Source organism: Pempheris klunzingeri, chromosome 19 (genome assembly GCF_042242105.1).
Source record: "Pempheris klunzingeri isolate RE-2024b chromosome 19, fPemKlu1.hap1, whole genome shotgun sequence".
NCBI lineage: Eukaryota > Metazoa > Chordata > Actinopteri > Acropomatiformes > Pempheridae > Pempheris > Pempheris klunzingeri.
In genome coordinates, this window is record NC_092030.1 from 17563517 (window position 1) to 17585763 (window position 22247).

Sequence of the window (22247 nt, forward strand, 5' to 3'; positions counted from 1 at the left end):
TCTGTCTTTACTTTTGTTGGATTCTTTTTCTGTGTCTCTTTTGTCTTCTACTCTAAGACATTATGGAAAAAAATAGGATCAAAGTGCATTATTGTTGTGAACAGCTGATTTGTCTTTTGTATGTTTGCTTAATAGATGATTGTGGCCTTTTTTTGCCAAAGGTAATTAGGCCCTTTGTCATTTGTATCGCCGATGTGACATTTCGCTAATCGTAAGATAAATGACGCCTCCCATTACACAAAGAGAGCCAAAAAGGGGGAATTCAGCGTGTGAACTATGCAAGACGGGATCACAATCCTGTACTACTGGAGCACTGCAATATGAAGGTAATAAAATGGAACGAAAATGTGCTTCCTGAGGGGTTTCTGGAGTGTGGACTTTTCTCATTTTGACCTCCAGCCTGTTGCGAAGCCTTCAGTTGTTCCACATGCTCATGAAGCACGCTGTGTGTAAACTCAGGGATTAAGCTCAGCTCATTATTCTCATCTACATTTCTTAAACTCCAGAGGACGACCAGTAGAGGGGGATCATGATTAAAGACAAAGAGGTTTTCTGCGATGTGTCAACAGTCAACAATTCCTGCTGAATTAAGGACTCTTGAACTCTTGGACTCTTCTTTTACAGTAATCACATCAGTGCTTCACGTCCATGGCAGCAGCAATTATCTAAATTGAATCAGCAGACAGTGAAAAGAAACATTAGTTTTCACAGAAAATTAATTAAATGAGTTTCTTATCCCATTGTAGTTCATTATTAAACTTTTAGTTTATAACTATGTGATTTTTTTTTTCTTCATGTCTTTCCTCTTCCATAAATATTATAGGCATCTCATGCAGGCAATGCGCACTCGTCAATTAAATAATCACTCAGAGACTGCATGGGTGAATGGATGGATTATTAAATCATTAATTATTATAATAAAGCCAGAGATAGTACCCCAATCCTTGGTCAAAACCAGTGTTCCTGGCAGCCTGATACCCTGGCCCCTGCACTACTATACTCTGTATATTCCAGACAGAATTGTGGGTAGTGGGAGTCAAATTGCCGCCCATATTGCTTAGTCATTATGGTTCACACCACCAGACGTTGTTTTAAGCCAGAGACGGTGAGAGCTGTCCTTAAGCCCAAGCCCCATGAGGCAAGTAAAGGGGTGACGTCTCTGAGACGATTTGAGAGATAAGCAGACGGACGTGGAAGCGGGGATAGAGAAAACACGACAGACAGGGTGCCGCATTGAGTTGAGAGGTGTGAGGATGTTCGATAAGCCATTATCACTCCTCTTGGAGGACATCAGGCCCTTTCCCTTTTTCTTTCAGTCACCGCTCTCTCTCACCACCGCCATCCTTCTTCCTTTGTCTGTTTAATCTTTTGGAGCCAAACATTTGGTATGCAAGCCATAAGCAGATATGGGCTGACACAGACTGATGCACAGCTAATGCCTGTTCTGTTTTATTCAATGACTCCTCATTTATCAGAAGCTCTACAGTTATTGTGCACTACAGGCCCAACACAGCATTAAACATGGTGACCAGAATAACCACAACAACATAGATAAGCAGCCTCTGTGACTATGTGCACTTCTTACAATTGTAGCAGCCCCCATTTTTCTTCTTGTTAGCTTTCGCTCTTCTTCTGTACGCTATCTACTCTGTGTGCCTACTTTGTATCTGTGCCTTTTGCTGAATTCATTCAACCTTTTATGTCTTGAATGGTCTTGCTCTGTCTCTGTCTTCTTCTTTATCTCTTTTTTCTCAGCAGATCCATCCCTTCTTTTTGCAGGAGAGGCGCCCTGCGTCATGCAAGGTCCATCTTCTGCGGCGCACCATCAGCGTTCCAGTGGAAACGCAGTTTCCAGAATTCCACAGCCAGCTGTCCACTGAGAGCGGTGAGTAGCCTGAGGACATACCTCTGCAGTGATTAGGATACACACACACACACACACACACACACACAGGCACTTAGAATACTTTAACTGCTTATAATTACTTTACAATGATTAATAACCTGCAAATCAAATGGTTATTGACATATAAAAATAAAATCTGGAGATTGAGCATAGGTTGGTTCTTTTTTTATGGTTTTGGCTTTTTTTTTTTTCTACAACCTTCTCTGTCCAAGGCTGCTAACCATCAGTTTAAAGTAAAATAGAAATCCTTGCTCTGTGCAAAGGTCAAATGGGCTCCTCAATGACATAACCAGTCTAATACATGTAAGTGGGCCTTGGATTGCTCACATGCCTGGGTGAGCATTTTAAAATCGCTGATACTCTTTTCTTCCTCATATCCACTAGATGGAGACCTTGCTGCTTCATAGCACTTCACTGCATGTACAAGTCTTTCAGAGTCGTGTTGCACTTTCCCCTTTTCTTTTCTGACAGTGTAATGCTTGTAATTTTGAAGCATTATTTTCTGGATGTGCCGGCACTTGTGTCTGCAGACTAGATGGAGCAGCTCCAGGTGCTCTCTGCAGGGATGAAAGCACAGAGTGAGTCAAAATGAGACGCTAGGTGGCACTGAGGTTTGACATTCAAACGTTTGTATCCCTCAGTTACTGTTGCTGGGTTGTTAGCTGGCATGCAACCTAATATAAGCCACCTTTAAATCAGTGTGTGCAATGGCTGTTTAGTGTAAGTGCTTTTTCATGCAGTCATTACATAATCTTACAGAACAGTACAGAACATTAAGTTTAGGTTTTATTAGGTTTAGTAATGTTCCTGATGTGTATCACTCGGACTATGTGGACAGTGCAAAGACTATATAGCTATGCGAGCATTTTTTAACCAACATTCTTGCGTGGGTCTTTGTGACCGCAGTGATTTAAGCAATGCTTTGTGCTGGGGTCAGAATCAGGCTTTCTGCAGACACTCTTTGCCCAAAGTTTTGTTTTAACAGTGACCCATCTTTTACCATCAGAGGGAGCCATTTAGTTTAGTGTTAAGAATGAAAATATAACTGTGGGGCACATTTTACCTTTACAAATGTATTTCTCAGTTCTTTAGTTGACATGACAAAATGCATTTCGAAGATTATATTATATTCATACCTCAAATAATAAGTTCATTCAGTTATTTGAAGCAATTTCTAATATTGTGTGTGCTCCACTGCGTGTGCAGCTCAAATACTTGAAATGCGTCCAGTTTTCTTCTTTCTTGCGCTCTGTTTTGGACACTCCTCTCTTTCTATCAGAACCCCATACCTCCAAAGTAAGGTCACATTCTTGTTGCAAGCATGAAAAGGGCTAGATGATGAGATGAGCAGAGATGTCCTTCTGTCTCCCCAAAGTTATGGCTGTTAACCAGCATTCCCTGCATAGCACATATTTGGCCTGAAAATACGAGGACAACCTTTTTCCTCATTTTGTTGCGCGCTACATCACGCACACGCCATCGCAAGGCAAATGAAAGTTTTGAAATATGTGCATCCCATTTTTCAATCTATGTTTACTGATGCAAGTGATGACATGATGATGAGAGAAGAGTGTATCATTATCCTGCATCTATGATTAGGTTGGTTTTATTTATCTGAGAAGAGAGGCTAAAAGAATAAACACAGTCTGCCAGCTAGTTCACTAATTACAGGGAACCTCTGCAACTCTGCCAATGACATTCTGAAACTTTTCCATGATGATGATGCAAGATAATTTCTGAATTGCTGATTCATATTTCCATAGTCAAGCTACACTTTTCTGCATGTTGGCTAGAATACATTACAATACATGAATGTATTACTGCAGTGGCTATCATGGCAGCCATTTAAACACAGTTGTTGGTGCTGTTCTGTCAGCCTTTGAGATATTTATCCAGATTCATATTTCACAAATGGATGTTCGTGAAGAATGAAACTTTATTGTCACTTGACCTCAGTTGCTGTTGGACTTGGATTCAGTTGTCACCTGCAATGAAAGATAACTTACGATCGCTGTAAGCAGTATCGACCAGTACCGATCACCGATCAAGGGGTCTGTTTGAAACCTTATATTTATTGTATAGCATTATTTATTTATTTATTTATTATTATTAACAGCATTGCTTATTAAGTATTAAAAGTAAGAGATGAAAATGCAACATTTTTCTCAAACACACAACTTAAACCATAGCAGCCTATGCTTGGTTACTGGCAACTGCTTTTTCCTCCCTGTTGAATAAAACAAAGCAAATGTTATAAAACAAAAATTAGAATAAAAGCTAATTGTGCACAAGACACAGAGTGAAGTAAGCCCAGTAGAACAGTAACTTTAGAGAACATAAAAAAACTGCAACATAAAACCTTTCTGGTTTGTCTGCTTATTGATTGGTTTTCAAGTTTTATCCTATAAAACCCTCCATTTTTACCAGACTGGGCTTTAAATGCTGTGATCACATGACAGATGCTAGTCCTGTTGCGTTAGCCTAATAGGCTAATAACAAACGTCGGCTCACCATTCCTTTGCTCACCTCTCCACCAGGATGCAACAGCTGTCTCCTTGCGGCCAGCCTCTGCACCAAATTGTGCACGGCCCGTCAATCAACCCGGACCTGTTTTGCACCATTTGACTGATGAACTGATCACATTGCAAAGAAATATAAGTGCTGGGGTGAGATACTACTAGAGCTTTTAGAGTTTCATGAAAACACACCTAACAGGTGTAAAATAATATTTCACTTGAGCAACAACAAACTTTTCCCTCTTTGAATACCATATTGACAGAAGGGTTGCTGTTAAATTTACCCCTGAAAACCAGAGAGTGTTACATGTTCAAGCCGCCTCCTCAATGTCTAACCTTTAAAGTTGCATTTGTGTGTGTGCATGAGCACCTGTATGGTTTTCAAATCATGTTCCACATGACAACACTACAAACACTCACGCTGTCGATGTTTTACTAAATTATTCATTGGCGTAGGCCCCACCTGCTCTTGTCCTTGTGTGACACAAGCTCTAAATCAGCAGCGTGATGAATAAAAACGACTCTCAAATGAATAGGAATCCTCAGCAAATCAGAGAGCGCTCTCATCTCGTCTCATCCTCCGACTGAATAGTGAGCGGCTGCCTCCTCTGTTCTTTTGAGCTCGTCGAGGTTTTGGCACAAATATGTCAGAGATGGAGAGAGCGCTGCTACGCTCCCACCAGAGCAACTAAGCTTTATTTTACCGAGGTGAATGTTTTTTTCTGGATACTGCTTGAGAGAAGTTCTCAGCTCTTGATTCTTAAAATATGTTGGGGCATATAATGTCCCATTTCCCATGTTTTCCTCTTTCCATAAATATTTCCCCAAAAACCCCTTAGATAGGATTAAATAGAACTGAATAACTGACCAAAGGCTGTTGAATGATTTTTATATGCCTTGTAGCCCAAATACCGCCTCACATAGATTTTAAGGATCTTAACATTCCTTGTGATGCTTAATTTGACAAAGTCCTGCTTGTCACCACTTCTCTCCTCAGAGATGACTATTAGCCATCATTAGTCAGAACGGTATTGACTTTGTGCCAGTCGCTCCAGTGTGTCCTGCCAGCTTTCTACTAAATAATAGATTGGTTTGCCTTGTCATTGTCTTGTCTTACACTTTTAATAACTCGAAACATCTCAGATATGTGGCGCTGTAATTTATCAAGAGCTTGGGATAATTGAGATTAAAATGTTTTTAAGGTAAAGTTTGGCAAGGCTCCATTTGGCCGTGATAATCGAGCAGTAGCAGTGTCGATGCTGTGGTAGCACTCCTTTCTGAGGATGAGTTGTGCAGTTATTGAACAAAAAAAAGGGAAATATAAGAAAAGTTAAATCACTGTCCAAGTATCATTACAGCCATTCTATAAGTGTTAATAGTAGAATACTTTGTACGTTTAGTTTAGCCATGCCAATCAATAACTAATACATGTGTTTACTAGTCGTTGGCCTTGCTATGTTAACCAGAGCTGCATGATTAGTACATTAATCAATTAGACAATCAGCAAAAGTCTGGTAACTAATTTGACAACTGATGAATCATTTCAGCCATTCTTAAGAAAAATGTTCTGGTTCCAGCATCTTAAATGTAACTTTGTAATGACAGTAATCATTAGCTGCAGCACTTAAGTTGCCTCACAAGCTGTCAATTCAGGTCAGCTTCAGCAGCATGTGTTGTTGTGTGTGTGCCAAATTGATATGAGAGTAGAAGGCATGCCCAGCCAGCACAACCTGATCACATTTGGAGTCCACCCATTGTGAAGACCCAGGCTGCAGTGCTCTATAAGTTCTTAAGTTGTTCTGGCATGTCAATGTTTTCCGTACTGATGTTACTAAGTTGTCTCTATGATGAGAAAAAATATGCTGAGAGTGTAAAATTGATCAAAGTGGAAAAATTCAGCACTGCCACAACCCTCTCCTCCCATATCTCTCTCTCTCTCTCTCTCTCTCTCTCTCTCTCTCTCCACCACCACAATGTGGAAACTGCTCCCTCTCTCTCCTCCCTCCCACTCCGTTCTCCGTTATTCCCTCTTTCTCTCTCTCTCATACTCGCTCTGTGTCTCTCTCTCTCTCTCTCTCTCTTCCCACTCTCCAGAGAGGGGCTCAGTCAGACAGATGTAACACAGCGGTAGAAGCCTGAGCTGAGCTGGCAGGCTGCAGGGGCCGGACCAGAGCCAGCAGCTCTGACTGGAGAGAACAGCGGTGAGGAGGACGGCAGTGGCGGCGGCAGTAGGAATACAGCAGTAGTTGTAGCGATAGTTTCAGTATTTGCAGTTTGGTTACAGAGTCGACTTTGCCTCAGGACATGGGTGTGTTGATCTGGGCGCTCAGCACCCTGTGAATTTAACATGGACCCTGACACCAGCACTCATCCAGAGGCACAGCATGGTGAGTGAGATTTGAAGCGCCGGGGTTGGAGGAAAAGATGAGAAACGAGGAGATTGATGCTATGGAAAAAGTTGAACATGTTGGTGAACAAGGGAGTCGAGTCACATGGGTTTCCTGTTAGCGTGCGTCTATGACTAGGCCCTCCATTTGGCTCTTAAGCTGTTGACTAGGGCCTCTGTGATCAGATGAATAGGACTTAAGTCTGTTCTGTTGGATAGGGGGTCAAAGGGTGGAGAGGTGTTACATGGCAATGTGATGAAATCAACAGCCTGCTAACGACATTTTGCCCCAATGGCCTTTTTGTCATTACTTTAACAGAGTTGTAAAGTTTTCAGATTTGCTGTAGTTAAGAAAGTTCAAAGCTGTTTGTTGAATGATGTCTCTCTGGAATTTGCCTCGTCTTCTGTCCGCCCTCTGTCTGGCTTTGTGGAGCAGGAAGCTCTCCTCTTGTTCTGGATGGAATATTTAACTGTGGCACACGGGAGGACCATGGGTGTACCACTTCTATTCAAAAGCAGCAAGATAATTTGATGGTTATGTGAATCTGGATATTTGCATCCCGTGTAGTGGTTGCAGCATGTGGGTGTTTGTGTTAGAGACACGGAGCGGCACGGAGGAATGAAAGTGGGAGAGGGAAAGGGTTGTGTACACAAATAAATCCAGGGGGATCTAGACTGCACTGTAGGCCAGTGAGAGTGCTCACTCTTTCTCTTCCCCCTCATTTTCCGCTGCCTCTTTTTTTTTTTTCCTCCACTGCTCCAAATGTTAGAGCCTAAACTAGATAGTTAAAAGGCAGAAAAAACAGTGTATTATTAACTGGGCGAGAAGAGACGGTGTTTTGTCTTCATGGCCGATGGGAAAGACTCTGCTTTGCTGCTGATGAAGAATGTGGTTAACAGAATGAGTCAACAGAGAGCATATTTCCAAGAGACCATAGTTTCTCTTCGCCAGCATCTAAGCCACAATGCTTTATGCCCTGGGCTGTCTGCCATGATGGAGAAGGAGGGACAAAGTAAAGGAGAAGAAAACTGCTAAAGACGAACCTTCACCGTTTTTATCCATCTCCTGAAACTTGAAACTTCAGTTGCCAATCTAACCCAAATAGGCGAGAACATGGGGCTTTTTCTCACCTTAAGGACAAGGTCTCCCAACATGAAATATCAACTTCATACAGTGATTAACTGCGGTCTCCACACAACCAGCCTCTCTCAATGCACACAGCCTCAGAAGGTTCCCACTAAAGGTGCAGTATAAATAGAAAAGTGAGAGTAGAAAGGGCAATAATCTGATATCATCCAGTTACATTCTTCCTGAGGCCTGCAAACCCTAGGAGGAGTTCACGCTTCCTAAGCCTCTTAGGCATCAATTTTCACTCTCGCTCTCTTAAACACACACACAAACACATGCATGCACACAGACATCACTGCTGGCAATTTTTGTATCAAATCTATGATTAATTCCTGGCTGTGCTGTTAGCTGCTTTCCTGTGTTTTTATATTGCTTTGTTTATTTTACATATAAAGTAGTTGTCCATCTGCTGTCATCTAGCTTACTATTATAGCACAGGCACTGTAACTGCATCTACCTTTTTCCTGTTTCCGCCTACAGAAAGCAAATGATTGCCAACGCCGGATGTGTCTGTCTCTCTCCGAGTGTACAGCACTGTAGATAATGTTCTGTGTCATATTGCTACCAGACAAGCTAATATAAAAGCGGTCACTTTGACGATGAGTGATAACTCAAACAATAAACAGATATGTGAATCATCTCATCTTTTAGTTTTACCACACAAGTGTTAAGTTGTAGTACATCAGTGCACCAACAGTTTGTCAGGAATAAACTGCATTTCTCTTTACAGGCTGCCATGCTGTTATTAGGCATCAAAATGAGCACTCCTTATTATAGGAACACACAGAGATGAGAGGACATTTGAGGGAGGAAAGTAAAAAGCGAGAAGCAAAGAGAGGTCCTTATCCATGGCCTTCATTGACATGTAAATAGGTCTGCATGTTTTTGTCCTAGTTGCGAAAGGTTGAATGCCTGCTCATGTACTGGAGGAGAAAACACAGGGACATTTTTTGTTTGTGTGTGAGTATGTGCGTTTTGTACAGAACTTTCATTAGACAGGGGGATTGAACCAATTGAGATTTCTTCTCTTTTGCTGCATTTTTGTGAAAAACAAGGGGCTTTTCCCTTATTTTCCATTTTGAGGCGAACTGGGGTTTCTGAGTACACTTCTAAAATTCCCGGATTTTGGCCAGATGAAAGTGCGGTCTTGTGGGTGAAAGCCCTGCAGGTCTCTGTCTTGAAGAATGTTCAGCTTTTAATAAAAGATTTATTCTAGCTGGTGTTGTCATGTGCTAAAGTCTAGACAGCCTTTGGAGCTGGGTGGGACAATGGAGCGTGTAAATTTAGGAACTGGGCTGTCGGCTTAAAAGTTTTAATCTAGTTTTAAGAGAGGAAACACTGTCTTGTGCCAGGCCTTATGGTTAAGACAAGTTCATTCTGGTGAACAAGAGAACTTCGTCTCTCTATGAGGTTGCAGCCACACCAGATGAGTGTTGGTCTAAACGCTGTAGAGAGACTGATAAAAAACATGATGTTTAGTCTATTCAGTTTCCAGCTGTAAACATGTTTTTGTGTCGAGGCATGTGAGTGTTTTTGTGCTTGGATATTTTGGGGAACAAATCCAGATTTTAAACCGACCTTTGAAAGACATTTTGGCAAAGTTAAGTCATTCTGGCTCCTCCCACTTCTTTAAAGGGTTATTTCGGGGTTTCAGAGACTTGGGTTTGAGGTTAGGGGTTAGAGTGGCCACAAACTCCTCAGAAATATATCTGGATTTTAAACGTAACTTAGTCAGCTAGTCCCAAACTCATTCTGTCTGTCTGCTGTTTGCTGCTGGGCAGGTAGTGTAGGTCATTGAGGCTGTGTGTTAGCTGTGTAACCACAATATTGTACTAAAAAAGGCTAAAAAGATAATGTAAAGATGGACAACAGGTGTACACTTCCTTTCCCTGCACTAAAATGTTTTATAGCATCAAATAACTAATTAAAACCAAACTTATAAGAAAACTGCACACTTCAGTATACATTAGTGTGATAAGAACTACGTTTAATGACAGAAACTATCTTGTGTTCCATCTGTTAACATGGAGAGGGCAGGTTTAATGACCTATTCTGCCACCAGCCATCAGGGGGCAATTGTGATGTTTTGGCTTCACTTTTGGGGAGCTGCCGTGACATCCATCTTTATATAAAGTCTATGTGACTGACACTTTTCAAATATTGATTAACGCAGCCTAAAGCCTGTGGTACCTGATATATTTTGGCCACAAATTCTAATCACTACACTGATATTGTTACCACCTTTTTTAGTTTATATGTCAAAACAGTTGCTAACTTACTCATCCAGCAGCTAGTGAACCAAAACAGGATGTTTGTGGCCCACAGAGCCAAAAAAAAAAATGCTATAAAACTCTGTAAAGCCAGAAGGAACTGCAGAGAGGATAATTCTCTGAAGGCTCATCGTGACCAGCGACCACTTTCACAATGTCACATTTTCACATTGTTATCATAAAAGTATTCATTCTAGCCGCTTAAAAGAAATAGCACGCCACCAAAGTTTGGAACCTTTGAAACTACATTTAAATGCTGCTGTTTGCAGGTAACATGACAAATGGTTTACACATGTATGCTTATTTTATGTTCACTTTCACACAGAGGGCTTACAATGGAGAAAACATTTGCAATTTGCAATAACTGACTTTCTGACTATTGAATTTGTATTAATTATTAGTGTTCTGTTGTAATTAGCTAATTCTTTTCAACACTTATTGATTGTCTTCAAATGTCAGTTATGATATCTGGATATTGATGCATCCAGAATTCAAGTAGACCATGTGATGCTCTGTAGGGCAGCTTTATGCCAATGCTCCACATCCTCACTGTTTTCTTAAAGGCTACTGAGCTTACTGCTCTGTCATTATCAGAAGCATTTAGAGTAAATATATACGAACAAGTGAAAATAAAAAGCCTTGCTGCTTGTCCTGCTCCTCCAGAGGGCAAGACAAATGGCACTGGATTAATTTGGCTGGAAAAGAATGTCAGGAGTAGTTTTAAATGACAGACTGCGTGTTGTGGTGCAGGCTTTTCTCAACCAAATTGCCTATTCTGATTTGTGGGTTAGGTGTTGGTTTAAAATGAAAGCCAAACATTACTTATTACTTAAATAAATGGGTTTTCCACCCCTCATTAGTACTGAATCACAAGCATATTAGAGAATACTTTGTCAGTTTGAAGACCTGGTGCCCTGCGTGAAAGCATTTAAATTGTGCTTACATCCAGTTGAGACAGATTGCATTTAAAAACTTCTCCCCAGTGATGTCCCTGTTTGTGATGAGATTTTGCCTCCATGCTTATATTTGACTTTATCTTTGATGGGGGAAAGAAAACACAGATCACACTCATTTGAAGTTAGCCATGCAGCCACACAAGGGCATTGGGTAGTACTACACCAAAGAACTCAACAACAAAAGAGCCGTGAAAACACAGAAGGACAGAGAGACAGAGGACCTCAGTGGTCTAAGTTAGGTAGCTCTGTTGAGCTATATATATTTATTTCAACCTTGAATAGATGGTCCTTCAAGGGGGTCAAGGATGCATTTGTGTTGACACTACACTACATATTTGGATAAATGCATCCCTGACCTGACCATGTCCAAATGTGACTGGAAAATTCAGGTCCTGGTGCAGCCTCAGTGCACTTCAGGCTGCTCTCACTCTGTATTTAGAGCTGTCTGCTGTGATCAGCATATTTGTCCTGCAACTTTGAAAAGATTGCAACTAATAATTGTGTCTAAGTATTAGCATGATGGAGCCATTCAGGAAGCATTTGTGCCTCTCATACAGCTTGCCTTCTGGCCAAATGTACCCCAGGAGCCTCAAGAACTAAGCTCAGGAACAAAAATTGTCTTTGGCGCAATTGTGTTTGCCTTTTCTAAGCAAACCGTCTCATTGTAATGACTGCTTGGTTTGAGACATAATCTTGCGTGTGGAGAAAAACCAAAGTAAGCATGGATGAGTTTGAAGTCATCATGTCTTTCTTTGTAATTTACGACTGTGTGATGAATGTTGCGAAGGAGACATTCAGAGGACGACACACACGAGCTGAGTAGCAATCTGCTGAGTGGGATGTTCTGTTTCTTTTGTTGTAGTACGTACTTCGACTGCCTGTGGTATGTAACCGCACTAAAGCAATTGCCATATAAATTAAAATTAGTTTGCCACATCTCTCTTTACCCTGCTTTTCTTTTTGTTAGACAGTCAAGTTTTTAGTTTTATAGCTGTCATTTAAATGTCAGTAACATCAAAGTTTCTCTCCCTGCCGCCCAAAAAAAACCAGTTCTTGTATTTGACCAATCACTGACGTACATTTGCGGCAGATACTCTATCGTAATAGTTAGCGGCCCACTGACGAGGCACTACATGCTTTGGAGGCAGACACTAAAACCTGAACAAGCTTCCACTGATGTAAATCGAAGTAAAGGTCTTGAAATCCTTAAAAACATTCCTGCGGTCAAAAAAGGCAATTACTGACTCCACATAGTTCCTGACCAACTCTATTTTGGATTTACACAGTAGTAAAAAGTTTGTAACTGTGATCAATCGTAAAAGTGCAAACTTGTCCTCAATCTGATCCACTTGGCAGTTTTATTGTGAAAATTCAGAAATCTAAGAAATTCAGCAATTTCTTTTATTGTATTTCTGCATCCCACTACACCCAGGTGTAGCAAAACACTGCAGATTTCTCACCAAAAGATCCACAGCTGTGAGGTCCACACAGGAGATGGCACATGAAAAGTTCATCAAACACTTAAAACTAGTCTGGTGATGGTGGATATAAATAACGCTGTTAGAGCAGAGCTAAGCAATAACCTCAGAGAGCTGACTTGCGGCCAGCAGCAACAGTGGCACGACTCCATTTGGCCCCATTTGTCAGAAAGCCTCCCTGATGGGAGACTGTCAGTCATCGGAGCACTGCTGAGGGGGGGGGGGGGGGTAGTGAGGGGAGGAGGGACAAGAAACAGAGAAAAGCAGTTCAGAGTGTGTGAGAAAATGAATAGTTAAGGAAAATTAGAACGTGTGCACACCTGTATTTGATGTGGAAGTGTGTTAGTATGGTTCGTGCGTGTGGTGTGCTAGCGTGTGTCCGTGGTATGTTTTTGCCGTCCAAGTGTGTGATGTGTGTCTAAGTCGAAATGACTGCAAGGGGCAGAAACTGAGCCAAACACAGCCATGAGCTTGTTACACGCTCACAACAAATTTATGATGGGAATGTGCTTTTTCATGTCTCTGTAAATCTTATGTAAATGTGCTGGTCCCACACTGAGCAAAGACTGCCAGAGAGGCTGAGAGTGGTGAGGGAATGAGCCGAGGAAAGACGGTTGGAAAACACTGACTGTGTGAAAGGAAACTGGTTAAGTCAGAAAGAGCATGGACATTAAGCCTCTTCCTTGGAGATTCTAATCAAAGTAGGATCCTACAGTGGCAAGATAAACTGATCCTAATCAGCGTTCTGTTTACCCTTCCTCATTGTAAATGTGGTTCACCCAGTTACAGATCTGTGATCATCCACCAAAGTATTTATTTCACTACTGGTGCAGGTGGGAAAATGCAGTAATTTGAGCTTGAAATGAGAGCTTTGGAGAAGCAGCAACATAATACTTCTAGAACTTTGATTTAAAGTTTTTTGTTTCCCAGCCATTTAGTTCCATCCATGAAAATAATTGAGGTTAACTGTCCAATTTTTTTTATTATTATAAGCTCAGCTCTTAAGCTTCTGCTAAAACTAATCCTCCTAATATAACAGTGATCAGTTAAAGTTAACAATAACTAATATAGCTTATATTGAGGACGTTTGGGTGGTGGAGTGAGTTACAGTGCAGCAGCAAACAACATTTCCATGATAGAATCGTTTAAATGATAGCTGCTCTATCCAAACTAGCGTAATGCTCCATTTATGTCCAGGCACTCAGAGTTCAGTATGGTACTGTGCAAGAGCAGGTTTTGGTGATTTTGAATTTTGCTTTTAATAGAAAGTTAGAGACGTAAATGATATGTGATAAAGGTCATAGTGAAACGAGGGCCTGGGCAATTACATGGTATCCATGTTAGACTGCTGGGCCCCAGTACGCCCCCGTTCTAGCCTTTTATAAGTTGAATTCCCTTTGGAATCCTTCCACAAAAAGCGCTTGCTGGCATGGTAGCAGCCTGACCCCACGTGCCGCACACAAGTGCCTTTGTCTCCGAAATGGCAGTTGTTGGCATTCCTGACTGTCCCATGTCCAACTCTTCCTACAGCTGAATTACACATTCCTTTATTTCTCTGCTTTTACTGGGGAACAAGAGAGATACTGAATTGATTCGATGCAATTTGACTGTTTTATGTAGTGATTTTTCCTCGACTCAGCTTTTTGAGGATGCGGCGTCAGTTTGTTGTGCATTAAGTTCCTCGGCACAAACATTTGGGATTGTTTTTTTTAGCACCCAAGCACTCAACAGCGTGTGGAATGACAGGATCGCTTCTAGAGGCAGATCATTAGGATACTGTAGACACACATTAGGCCGACTGTTCGGTTACTGTGTTTGTCAATGATGGCTCTTTTGGCACATTGGCACTTTCCATTATTTGCTCTCTGCTCGCCGCTGGTGTGCTGCTCTGTATTTTCATCATCTCTCCTGTGGGCTATATCTTGTCTTTTTCTCAATTTTTGCTGTCACACGCATACCTCTGTTCCAGCAGGCTGTTGCCTCTCAAGGGAAATCCATTTGAAAAACCCAATTCTCATTGTGGATTTCACTCCCAAGAGCACGAGCGTGCTTGTACACAAAAATCTATGCCCAGACTAAACAAACACAAGGTTAAACATAGTCCTCATTCTACATGTTGTTAATTTTTCACACATTGTTGGACATAAACACACACAAAGCGACTCGGGGAAGTAAACAGAGTGACAGGGGGTGAGAGATTAGTGAGACAGAAAGGGGGACAAACACAGAGGTAGATAAAAGGAGAGGCGTGTCAGTGTCTACAGGAGGGGGCTTCACCACTTCACTTTTTGTCCCTGAGTAACTCTATAGCCTACATACCAACGTACTCACTCATGTCACCTCAGCCTTTGGGTTTCTGTCTCCCCCATTTTTACTCCCACTCCCTCTTTTACAATGTTTTTCCTGGTAATTGTTTGTTGAATGTGGAATTTGGCTTAAAATAAGCCTTTTAGTGTTACTGGTTTAACCTCAGCCTGCTCTGAAACCACCTCATGCTAATGTAAACAGCGTGTGGTACTACTATTTACACTGTGAGTAATGAGTAATACGTTACTGTAAGGATAGATCAGAAGTTGTAATATAAATGCAACCGCAGCTTCAAGAAGAAAATAATAAACTAAACTCAAGGGAGGAAAAAGCCAATAGCAGATGATCAGATGATATCACCTCTACCCCCACCACCTGTAATAACCTGTAAGAATAATATTCATGAAGCCAAAACAATTTCAGAGAACTCAATTATAGCTATTATGCAAAATAAGACACATAAAAATGTGTTAAACTCCTTTTAAGTTTACCCCACTATCACTTCTGTGCCACAGTGCTCAAACAGGCAGCGTAAGGTGAAGTTTCTTGCTAACAATAGTTTGGATGAGAATCAAGAGGGTCATGCAACTTGGTTATATTGTGCTCAAAGCACAGCATGCCCCTGCTTCTGAGCTTCATAGCAATGCCCAGGGACATTTCTCGTACATATTTCTGTACTTTTAACTGGCATGTAAAGTGGTAGTGCAGTGTGCTTTTCAGAAAAAAAAAAAAAAAACACTGGGAAAAGCCTCACCAATTGTCATAAACTGTTTTGGAAATTTTGAATTGATTGAGCCAGTCTTGAAAAGTAGTAATCACGTGCCAAAATGTGTCAAATAACTCCCATCATCACAACATCGTGCACAGCAAAGACCAACTCACAACATGATGTTTAATTGCAGAGTTTTATAGCTGTGCTGGATGCCTCAGAGACAAGAAGCATATGAAAGTAATAGATCAACATGTTTATCCCATCCTAAACAATGTCACCGACCGCTTCTGCATCAGAGCAATTTACATCATTTTGCATTTATTGGACATGTATGGAAACGGCCCTGCTTCCCATTTAATGTGGAGTGGAGGAAACATGGAGCTGTTTGTCATGACTTAATTCTTAACTTGTTGGCTTTCTTAATACACTGTTGCTATAATTATAATTATCTTAAGTATAGAGGAAGGAAGTTAAGTAGAGGAAACATCTTGTCACAGTAGCGTATGTCAGATCAGTCACTGGAAGTCTGTTTACGTCAAACACAAATTTGCTCATTAAAGAGCTAAATGGTCTATTAAAGGCTAAATAAATACTGTAGGAGCAACAGTTCCACATGTTCTAACATTTCATGGACCAAACAACTAAATGATAAATCGAGAAAATGACCAACAGATTCATCAATAATGAAAATAACTGTTTGTTTTGCAGGTGTAGTCTTTAGTGCTAATTTGCTAAACAACATTATACCTGTTCGACACAGCATGTTAGCATTGCCACTGTGAGCATGTCAGCCCTCTGACATTAGCATTGTGTGTGAAGCATTGCTGTGGCTAAGTACAGATTTAGAGAGTGTGACTGTGGAATCAGTCTTGATAAAATAACATCTTTAACTACACTTTTTGAACACAATATGAAATACACGCTAGAACAATAATAACTAGATTGTGGTGATGAATAACTGTATTTGAATGAAAGGTAACATAGAAATGTACGGACAGATCGTCATATGATATTTTTCTCATCGCACAGCCCTAAGGCGGCTTCGTGTGACTGGATATGGTGAGAAGACCAGAGAAGGAAGTGGAGAAGTCAAAGCCGAAGTAGCCAGAAGTAAGAACTGGTGTGAATAGCAGGAGGTGGGGGAGACCTGCTGTCACTTCTGCTGACAAATGCCCTGCTTGACAAATGTCTGGCCGGGGACAGCAGCCGAAACATGAGTACTGTTCTTTGGCAGGATGGCTGGGGGGTGGGGGGGCGTGGGAAGAGGCAAGGAAACATCACACTACCTTTGTAGTTTCGTCATAGTTTTGTGTGGTGACTCAAGTCTTTCACTTAAAGTTTGGAAACTTGCCTGCATTAATTTAGCAAATTAACTAGATAATCTCATAGAGAAAGGAAGTGAGACTTATTTGTTAGTTGCAATACTTAATATTTATAGACATCCATAAGCTACTTTCTTTGCAGCCATACAGACTAATTTGTGTTTTCAGTGTTTTTGAATATGTCATGAACTTGTACCTTTGGGTCTGAAATAGGCCATATAGGTAAAATGTCCTTGGCTTTCCATTTTAATAAACATAGAATGAGCATTCTTGATATCTTTTATTGATTTAGTATTGAAATATTACTAAGATGGAGCAAAATAGCAGTGTATACAAAGACAAGTGATTCTTTTTGTAAGCAAGCAACAGCGTTTGATCATCCAAAGCACTGCTGCAGAATGTAGCCAAAGTGCACTGGAGACTTGAGCTAATGCTTTAAAGCTGGAGTGTGGTAGTGAGGCCCGGCCTGGCCCCGCGGTTTTGGTCAACCGCAACAAGGCCTCTGATTGGTTGTATGTGAGGCAGGAATTCAGATCTCTGAGGTCTGAACTCCTCCTTCTTCTCCTCCTCCCGGCCCCGGGCGCTGAAGCATGACGGCTGTCCCCGTGCACGAGCGTGCGCGCACAAACACATACTCACGCATATACAGTCTCTCTCTCTCTCTCTCATTCGCTTTCTCATATGGAGCGAGCTGTAGAGCAGGGAGTTCCAGACATTTGAAGACACAGGGCAAGGAAGTGAAGAGAAAGCAACAAAAGACAAAGAGAGCACTCTCCTGCCCTCTGTTTGTGTGTGTGGGTGAGCTTTTTTTCTCTCTCTTTAAGTATTTGAGCCTGAGAAGGGGGAGGACCTGAACCCTGCGAAGAGTCAATACCCCTGCAGGAGTCCACAGGACCATACACACACACACACACACATACTCACACCCTCACACACCACACGCATACTTGCTCAGCCCACTGCAGCTACTGCAGCCTGAATGAGTGCAAAGCAGAAGGAGAGCAAGGAAGCAGGAGTGCGAGAGAGGGGAGGAGAGATCTTTGGAGTTACTACTTGTTGCTCTTGGGTTTCTGTGCGGACTGAGGATGATATTCCTTCTGCTTTCCCCGCGGCAGTGGGACCTTGTCTGAGGTGAGCACTAGCATTCCACTGCTTTTTTTCTGTTCTCGCTGACCAGTAACTCTGTGAGAGAAAAAAGGGGTCTGAGTTGCAAATTTTGGGGGCTTTTCTGTGGGATTGCTCCCTTGGTGGAATGGCGGAGGGGGGTCGAAAGAGAGGAGGAGGAGGTGGGGAGGGAAGCTTTTCACGTGCCAGGGAAGCAACATTATCACGCTGATCTGTCAGAGAAAGAAGCAAAGTAGGGGTGGAAATAAGCAAAGTATCTCTTATAGAAGAAGCGCATGAGGGGGGGAAAAAAAATAGGTTGTTGCAGAAATGTCAGGCTCAAAGACACAAAGAGCTGCAATGTGGGATCCAGAGCTCTGCCTCTGCAAGTGGGACAGCAGAAGATGAGAAAACTTTGGTGTTTTCCCTCGGTTGCTTTGCTGACAGGACCATGCAGCATAAATATGACATTTATTCATAACATCTTTGGTGTGTGTGTGTGTGTGTGTGTGTGTGTGTGGGCGCTGAAGGAGTCGTCCCATTCCAACACACAACATACGGCAAAGGCACAAGGTAGTGTTTAACTACTTTAAGAGTGTGTAGCCTTCATTTATCAGCTCCTGTGTGATTACAGTGTCTTCTCAGACTGCACCACCACAGATAGTAGCTCAGTTGAGTGAGGTGCCTCATCATCATTCCTCCACCAACATGTGTTTACATGTTGCAGTCTATTACCCACACACAGAAGAAACTTAACGTCAACAACGTAGAAAGTTGCTTTCTCTGAGTTGGACGTCAATAATTGTATTGACATTAAATGTTTATGTTAATTAAACATTTTATGAGCTTTTTACATAAAGTATTCAGTCTGTTCCAATTAACTTTTTCAAGTGTTTAACATTCAATGCAAGGAGTTTTTAGATGTTGAGGGGTTTTCTTTTTTTTTCCAGTAGTATTGCAGTGTCTCCGGGTGTGGGGCGGGCATTGTTGTCCTATTATTAGAGCAAGCTGGGCCGGCCAGCAGCTGTGGGGAAGGAAGTAGGCTCAGCCGGAGAAGAGGGATTACTGGGAACACTGAGCGGGAATTATGGACGGACTGGAATGGCATTCCTAAGGTGGCAGAGTCAGTGGAGGGGAAGATGAGTTAGCCAGAGCCACAGACAGGGATCAGTGTGGATCATAAGGAAAGACACTGAGGTTGGAGGTCATGAGCGATCTGGACTGACAAACTCTGCTGTAATTGCAGATTACAGCGGTTGCACAGCTGGATAACTGGGTTGTTGATTTATTGGCAAGGATTTGTTAAGGGCTGCAAGTAGTATATTTTTTCATGAAATGAATCTTTTTTTTTCAGTATTCTATGAATCTTTTGGTCTATAAGATGTCTTGTTGATCAGAACCTAATGTGACGTTGTTTAATGAACTCAAAGATGTTCACCTTACAGCAATTTGAAATAAAGAAAAGCGACAAATCTCCACCGAGACCAGTGAATGTTATGCAGTTTGCTGATTTAGAAATAAATTTAGTTGATTCATTTTCTGTTGCTCTGCTAATTGTTTTGGTACAAAATTAAAAGAAAAAAGACACAATTTTCTATACTGAATGACAGACTAGAGTATGAGTGCAATGAAGAGCAGTTTTAGTTTGAAGAAAGGGTGCTAAGTAAAATGCAACCTAACATAATCCGTCATTGAGTGTGTCACTCTTTTAACATCTTTATCTCTGACAGTCCAGGCAGTGGAAGCTGCGCAAATGTTCTCAGGCAGTGAAAGTGGAAGGAGTTCTTTACAGATAGTGATTACTTGGTGATTGACTGCTGTGATAAACTGCTGCCACACTGGCTAAAGAGATAATAGCATCCCAGTATTACCCGCGTATCTCCGCAATCTCTGCCCCTCTCCCCCCTGTAAATCCTTGGTGTGTATTCTAGTGGGATGCGCCTGCTCAGTGCTATTAGATGAATACAGCAACTGTGTGGAGATTTTTGCATTTCATGTACAACCACTGCAGAGTTTTCTCTGTGTTCAAGCTGTCTGTGCAGCTGTTAGTGCAGGTTGGGATGTGTTTAATGAAGAGTGACCTGTTTGGCGAAAAAGAATCAACAGCTCTATTGTGAAACATTCTCATCTAACCAAAAAACACACACACACACACACACATCAGCACAATTGAGAAAAGATTCAAGACGGAAGTCTTTTGTCTTGAACGTACTTGTTTAGATATTTTTTTTAATGATTGCGAAATCAAGGATCACTCTCAAAATGCATTTTCTCCAATGATGGTGTGATACTTCGCTAAAAGTTAACACTTGTGATACTCTAGTGATTCTAGATATACAGTGGCCCAAATACGAGATTTAACACTGTTGCTCTGTAGAATCTGTAGCAAAGGTTTTACACCACAATAAAAAGGGGCTTGTAGTGATATTTAACTCTACAACACACTGCTGGTGTATGTATGTGTGGGGAATGACAGTAGTTCTGTGTATTTTAATATCAAAGTCTTTTAGTTATTCTGTCCTCCTCACTTACACCTTACTGTGGCTTACAAAGTTTTAGTAGCACAGGACCTGCCCTCATTTCCCCCACTCCCTCTCCAGCTTTGCCCCCCCCCTTCCCCCCCTTCCCACCCCCAGCTCTCTGAAGAACAGCTATGTAATTAGTTAGAGCCATAAATCATCCAAAACAGAGTGGATTTTGATATCTGTTTGACAGCAATATACGGGGGTGGTTTCACTTTGTATGTGGATTTTGGGTTTGGGGAGTTGAAGTGGGTAGAAAGTGTTTGTTGGCGCTCTGGACAATTACATACATGTGTTTTGCAGGGTACATTCTGTGCATCGATAGGCCGACACGCTCTCTGTGTGATCACGTGTTCGATAAATGGTCTGCTTTGTGTGTGTGTGTCTCAATTCAGCGTAGACTGCATGTGTGGGCACGCTGCCGCAGCTGTAGCCTTTGTGTCTTCACTGGCACTTGTTGCTCATTAAGATAGAAATCAATTTGCCATGTCATTGTTTTCTTTTCTGTGGACCACGGATGATGAAATGAAATGAAAATGATCCATTGTGTCTTTGTTTCAGCAACAAAGTCTGTAATGTCTGAATTAAGGACCACAAAAACCTAGGATTTTTGTGAATCTGAGTTCTTTGTTTTGCTTCCCTCAAACACTCCTTAACCAATCAATTATCGAGATGATACTTAAAATGGAATTATATTATGCAATATGTAAATTCTTTATTGCGTTTAAAGGCGCGTATGAATAGATACGTTTTTTTTTTTCTTCAAACAAATGAAGGCCGAGATCATCTTCATCTGTCGCTCCATCCATTTGTTTGTCTGTGATGAAAATATCTTAAAATACCTCGATTTAGAGTGAAATCTGCTGTGCACATTTGCGTCCCCAAGAGGAAGATACCTATTCATTTTCGATCGTGGCTGTAATGCCATCACCGCTGGAAACTTTCAGCTTTCACAAGTGTATCTCTTGACCTAAATACACATATTAGCACATACTAGCTCTGTGCACTGTGTGTGTGTGTGTATTCATATGCAGGTGTGTACATGAGTGGAGGAAGAGGGCTTCAAGGTGCAGGCTGTTGCGCAATTCTCATAAGAAGATGATGACATAATAACATGTTGATATGTTGACTCTCATTAATCCTGCTGGAGCTCATACAGTATTTCATTGTTAAAAATTGCATTCTGTGACCCCTGTCAGCAGACGTGGTCCTCGCTAACGGCTTTAACCCTGACTGAGCTTTTTGACGCGTGCACACCCCTCCACTGAAGCTGCCAGATAAACGGATGTATGGGCTCACTGCGTGTCTGCTTGTATTCATGTAGGCTTAGAATTTGACTAGGCACATTGCAGTGTCAGCACGTATGCTGTATGGCACCATGCTGCGTGCACATGTAGTTACAGTAGGTGCTTCTATGTGCTCAATAGATTTATGATGGCGGCAAACAGAGGGACATGTCTGCTCCCCGTCTGTAACTGCGACAGTTTTTTTTTGTTGATGTTTAATGATACGGTTGCGCATCAAAACAACCTTTCCTTGACCTACTTCATCCAAATTAGTTTTATGTGAATGTAAAACTCGAAGCTGTGAGTGAGAAAACGCTCTCATGTCCCAGTAGAATTAGCACGGCAGCTTTCAT

General features: G+C 41.6%; 1 protein-coding gene across 2 annotated transcripts in view; it reads left to right on the forward strand.

Annotated features, from left to right (window-relative positions):
• Window positions 1-1820: 1820 nt before the first annotated feature.
• The window catches only part of LOC139218538 (disabled homolog 2-interacting protein-like), a 124008-nt gene continuing 103581 nt past the window's right edge, over window positions 1821-22247 (forward strand). Inside the window, exon 1 of one of the 2 annotated variants that reach the window (XM_070850139.1) lies at window positions 1821-1885. Coding sequence is in view for 1 of the 2 variants with exons in the window: in XM_070850137.1 (XP_070706238.1) it covers window positions 6770-6809 (40 nt within the window). In the remaining variant the exon portion in view is untranslated. Of the gene's footprint in view, window positions 1886-6563; window positions 6810-22247 lie in introns of those variants that run through there. The other variant, XM_070850137.1, reaches the window with a different exon arrangement.